The sequence below is a fragment of the Wolffia australiana genome, chromosome 18, assembly GCF_029677425.1.
Source record: "Wolffia australiana isolate 7733 chromosome 18, ASM2967742v1".
Taxonomy (NCBI): Eukaryota; Viridiplantae; Streptophyta; class Magnoliopsida; order Alismatales; family Araceae; genus Wolffia; species Wolffia australiana.
The window spans coordinates 9,276,147-9,281,884 of NC_135852.1; the positions used below are offsets into that span (position 1 = coordinate 9,276,147).

The window sequence follows — 5,738 nt, forward strand, 5'->3', positions numbered from 1 at the left end:
CCTTAAGAGTGATAACACAGATTTTTAGTAGATTAATATGACCATAATTACATATTTATTTTCATTAAATTACTTATATGTGTGTTACCAAGCCTAAAATGATTAATTTTTTTTAGAATGATATATTGAATAATTTAAGAAGCTTAAATGATTGATCTCTATTGATTCTTGGCCACAATTATCGACTGTAAGAGGGTGTTCTATGTTACTAAACCTAATACCATCATTGATAACCTAATACACCAAACCCTACATATCATCCCCCATTTTCAATCACTTTACAAAGTTGAATGATTGACCTCTGCATGTTGATTCTTGACGATTAGATATTGACCTTGAGAGGGTGTTCTATGTTATTAAACCTTTTACCATCATTCATCATCTAATACATAAAACCCTATATACCATCCCCCATTTTCAATTATTTAAGAAGCTTAAATGACTAACCTCTGCATGTTGATTCTTGACCACCAGCTATCGACTATAAATGGGTGCTCTATGTAAACACCATCATTGATGACTGAATACATAAAACCCTACATATCATCCCCATTATCAATCACTTAATAAGCTTAAATGACTGACCTCTGCATGTTGATTCTTGACCGCTAGCTATTGATTGTAAGAGGGTGTTTGCTGTTACTAAACGTAATACCATGATTGGTCACCTAGAATATAAAACCCAATTTAACATCCCCCATTTTCAATCACTGAAGAAGTTTAAATAATTGGCCTCTGCATGTTGATTCTTGATGACTAGCCATTTACTGTAAGAGGGTGTTCAATGTTACTAAACCTAATACCATTATTCATCCCCTAACACATAAAACCCTATATGTCATCCCCATCATCAAACACTTAAGCTTAAATGTTTATCTCTGCATATAGTGCAGGGACGCGGACGGGACAGTTTTTTCGTCCCAGGACAAAAAAATTGTACCATCCACGAGACTGGACGATCACCGAGACGGAAATTTGTCCCGGGATGAATGAACGAGACAGTTTTCCTATCATCGGACGAAAAAACTGTCCCGTCCTGAGGTCTTGGACGATGGACGATAAGGGAAGGGGAAAAATACGTCGGATTCGATTCTCACGGTTGAGATCTTGCCATGTGGCATCTCAAAAACAATTTCTTGACATCTTGCCATGTGGATGGGACGATTTTTTTCGGACGGGATGAATCTGGCAGACCCGGGACGCGGACGAACTATTTCATCCGCCGACGAAATTCCTGGAATGGACGGCTCGGACGAATCTGAAAATATGCGGACGTCGGACGGGACGAATTTCGCCCTGTCCAGTCCATCGTCCACGTCTCGGGCGATCCAGAACTATACCTCTGCATGTTGATTCTTGACTACTAGCTACAAAAAGGAATGACACAAATGAATTAATTAATTCTTGACTGTAAGAAGAAATGACACAAATGCCCTGGGCTTTTATGTTAGCAAAATCTCCATCCCTGGAAAGGAATTAATAACAATGAACGGGGCGTTGCTCCGGGCGCTGGCCCGAACGAGAGAGCCGGCCAAGGCGGAGCTCCTCCACGGCCGGCTGATGACCGCCGGGCTTCTCGCAGAGGGCCGGCGGCGCCGCCAGTTCCTCCCCAGAATCACCGCCGCCTACGCCATCTCCGGGGCGGCGCCGCCGGCCCGCCGCCTCTTCGACGATCTCCCCGACGACCAGCGCACCTCCTTCCTCTTCAACCTCCTCATCCGCGCCCACCTCCGCCACGGCCTCCCTCTCCACGCCCTCCACCTGTTCGAGCTTATGGCAGCCAGCCCTTCCCTTAGCTCCCGCCCCGACAACTTCACCTTCACCTTCGCGATCAAAGCCTGCGCCGACCTCGCCCTCCTCCGCGGCGGCGCTCAGCTCCACGCCGCCGCCGTGGCCGGCGGGCTCGCCGCCGACGGCTTCGTCCAGAACTCCCTCCTCGCCATGTACCTCGCCGGCGGCGCAGCCGTCCACGCCGCCGCCCTGTTCGACGAAATGCCCCGCCGGAGCACAGTCTCCTGGAACACGATGATAGCGGGGCTGGCCCGCGGGGGGGACCCGGCCAGGGCGGCGGCGCTGTTCGACGAAATGGCGGCGCCGCCGGACAGCGCCACCGCCACGGCGGTGCTCCCGGCCTGCGCCGCCCTCGGGGACCTGGCCCGGGGCCGGCGGCTGCACCGGCTCGCCCGCCGGCTCGGCTTCTCGAGCCAGCTCACGGTCCGGAACGCGCTCGTGGACATGTACGCCAAGGCCGGGAGCCTCGCCGAGGCGCGCCGCGTGTTCGAGGAGCCCGGCCCGCGCGATGTGGTGACGTGGACGGCGATGATTGGCGGGTGCGTGCTGAACGGGGAGGGGGAGGAGGCTATTGGGCTGTTCTCGGAGATGGTTTGGGCCGGGGAGCGGCCCAATTCGGTGACCCTGGTGGGGCTCCTGGCGGGGTGCGGCGAGCGTGGGCTCGGCCGGGCGCTGCACGGGTCCGGCCTGCGGCGCGGGCTGGTCGGCGAGGTGGCCGCGGAGACCGCGCTAATCGCCATGTACGCGGCCTGCGGGCTGGCTCGGGCGGCGCGGTCGGTGCTGAGGGGGGGTTCGAGAAGCACGGCCACGTGGAACGCGGCGATGGCGAGCTTTCCACGGGAGGCGGCGGCGCTGTACGTGGAGATGCGGCGGGCGGGGGCGGCGGCGGACGCGGCGACGTGGGCGGCGCTGCTGCCGGCGTGCGCGGACGCGGCGGACCTGCGGCAGGCGCGGGGGCTGCACGGGCAGGTGGTGCGGGGGGGGCTGGGGCGGGTTCAGGCCGTGGGCACGGGGCTGGTGGGCATGTACGCGAAGGCGGGGAGCCGGGGGGCGGCGCGGCGGGTGTTCGAGGAAATGCCGGAGAGAGACGGGGTGGCGTGGGGGGCGGTGATAAACGGGTACGCGGCGCATGGGTTTGGGAGGGAGGCGGCGGCGATGGTGGAGGAGATGGCGGCGGCGGGGGAGGAGCCGGGGGAGGTGGCGCTGTGCGCGGCGGTGGTGTCGTGCGGGCGGGCGGGGCTGGTGGAGGATGGGATGGCGGTGGTGAGGAGGGGGGCGGGGTGGGGGCGGTGCTGCGCGGGGGGGGTGGACTTGCTGGGGAGGGCGGGGAGGTTGGAGGAGGCGAGGAGGCTGGCGGGGGCGGCGCCGGCAGGGGCGGAGGGGGCGGCGTGGGGGGCGCTGCTGGGGGCGTGCGTTGTGCACGGGAGCGCGGAGGTGGGGGAGGAGGCGGCGCGGCGGGCGATGGAGGCGGAGCCGGAGAACGCGGGGAATTATGTGCTGCTGGGGAATTTGTACGCCGCCGTGGGAAGGTGGGAGGAGGCGGAGAGGGTGAGGAGGATGGTGAAGACCAGGGGGCTCAAGAAACTCCCTGGCTGTAGCTACACTCCCTCGTGAATCTCTCTCTCTCTCTCTCTCTCTCTCTCTCTCTCTCTCTCTCTCTCTCTCTCTCTCTCTCTCTCTCTCTCTCTCTCTCCCTCTCCCTCCCTCCCTCCCTCCCTCTCTCTCTCTCTCTCTCTCTCTCTCTCTCTCTCTCTCTCCATCTCCCTCTCCCTCCCCCCCTCTCTCTCTCTATCTCTCTCTCTCTCTCCCTCTCCCTCTCCCTCTCCCTCTCCCTCTCTCTCTCTATCTCTCTCTCTCTCTGTCCTGATCTCTCTCTCTTAGGCTTCGGGGATTCGGACAGATCGTTCGAATGATCGAATCCGAACACCAATCTGCCTCGTTCAAATCCGATCCGAACCCGATCTGAGCATCTGTTTGGATCGGAATGTTGGAACAAGGTGGCTGTTCGGATCGAATGTTCGAATAAGATCCGATTCGAACACGTTGTTCGAATCGGATCGAATCAAATGTTCAAATCCGGTGGTGCCAGCGGCCGCCAGCAGCGGCCAGCGCCGCCCAGCGGCCACCCAGTACCAGCCAGCGACCATCCAGCGGCCGGCAGCGCCGACCAGCGGCCGCCATCGCTGACCAGCGGCCGCTAGCGCCGCCCAGCACCAGCCAGTGACCATCCAGCCGCCGCCAGCTCCGGCCAGCAGCCGCCTGCGCTGGCCAGCGGCCGCCAGCGACCACCAGCAGTGCCAGCGGCCACCAGAGAGAGTCGCTGGCGGCACTGGCCATTTGCTTGAAATTGTCCGAACTTGTTCGAACAAGGTTGAACAAATGGCAATCGAACATGAACGAACCAAATTGTTCGTTCGAAACTTTCAATCGAACACGCACAAAGGGTCTGTTCGATCGAAAGATTCAAACAGATCGGTCGAATCGGCTTTTGTTCGTTTGAATCTCCCCTTGCTCTCTTTCCTGGTGTCTCTCTCTCTCCTAGTTTTTTCTCTCTCCTGGTCTCTCCCCTTGCTCTCTTTCCTGGTGTCTCTCTCTCTCTCCTTAGTCTTTTCTCTCTCCTGGTCTCTCCCCTTGCTCTCTTTCCTGGTGTCTCTCTCTCTCCTTAGTCTTTTCTCTCTCCTGGTCTCTCCCCTTGCTCTCTTTCCTGGTGTCTCTCTCTCTCTCCTTAGTCTTTTCTCTCTCCTGGTCTCTCCCCTTGCTCTCTTTCCTGGTGTCTTTCTCTCCTGGCATCCCTCTCTCCTGGTCTTTCTCTCTCCCTATCTCTTTCTCTGTCTGTCTTGGTCTCTCTCTCCTGGTCTCTCTCTCTTGGTCTTTCTCTCTCCCTATCTCTCTCTCGGTCTCCCGTGGTCTCTTTCTCACCTGGTCTCTCTTTCCTGGTGTATCTCTCTATCTCTCCTAGTTTTTCTCTCTCCTTGCTCTCTTTCCTGGTGTCTCTCTCTCTCCTGGCATCCCTCTCTCCTGGTCTCTCTCTCACTTGGTCTTTCTCTCTCCCTATCTCTTTCTCTATCTCTCTTGGTCTCTCTCTCCTGGTCTCTCTCTCTTGGTCTTTCTCTCTCCCTATCTCTCTCTCGGTCTCCTGTGGTCTCTTTCTCACCTGGTTTCTCTTTCCTGGTCTCTCTCTCTCTCTTGGTCTTTCTCTCTCCCTATCTCTCTCGGCCTCTCTTGGTCTCTCTTGGTCTCTCTCTCACCTGGTCTCTCTCTCTTGGTCTTTCTCTCTCCCTATCTCTCTCTCTCACCTGGTCTCTTGATAACATGAAAATTAATATACTTAATTACTGAATTATACATTCTATTTATGTGTTTTAATGGTCATATTTGCATGTTATCATGTTAAAATACATTGAAATCAGTTAACATGTCGTTTTTCTATTATTTCATATTTTGTATCATTTTTTACATGGAATTTGACATTGTTTCAGTGAAGAAATATTTTTACATGATTTTATTTGCTTGGTTTAAGGTCAGTAAATCATCTCCTGATTTTTCTGAATTTTTCCCATATTTTTATGAATTTTTATGAATTTTTCTGACCATTATTTAGGCAAGAAATGATTTTTATTTAATTAAATAATATATTGATTATTTATTTTGCATTTTAAATGCATTTAAAATGAATATCCACGTCATTCGCCCAAAATTCGGGCGAATGAAGGGATATATTAATTAAATAAGAAAGGAGAGAAGAGAGGAGAGAGAGAGGAAAAGTCAAATAGAGTGATTAAAAGAGAGAGAGAAAAGCGGAAGAGAGAGGAAAGAGAGTAGAGCAGCTAGAGAGGAGAGAGAAGAAAAGATATTTAATAGGAGGAGAGAGATTTGAAAAGTCAGTAAAAGCGGCTAGGAGGAGAGAGATTAAAAAAAAAACGGAAGAGAAAGAGAATAAAATAAAA

The 5,738-nt window shown here is 54.0% G+C and overlaps 1 protein-coding gene across 1 annotated transcript; it reads left to right on the plus strand.

Moving 5' to 3' along the window:
- Positions 1-1,406: 1,406 nt before the first annotated feature.
- Positions 1,407-3,424, plus strand: LOC144715128 (pentatricopeptide repeat-containing protein At5g39350-like). Its single transcript, XM_078590024.1, has one exon. The coding sequence runs from the start codon at positions 1,486-1,488 to the stop codon at positions 3,403-3,405; it is 1,920 nt and encodes a 639-aa protein (XP_078446150.1). The 5' UTR covers positions 1,407-1,485; the 3' UTR covers positions 3,406-3,424.
- Positions 3,425-5,738: the final 2,314 nt, after the last annotated feature.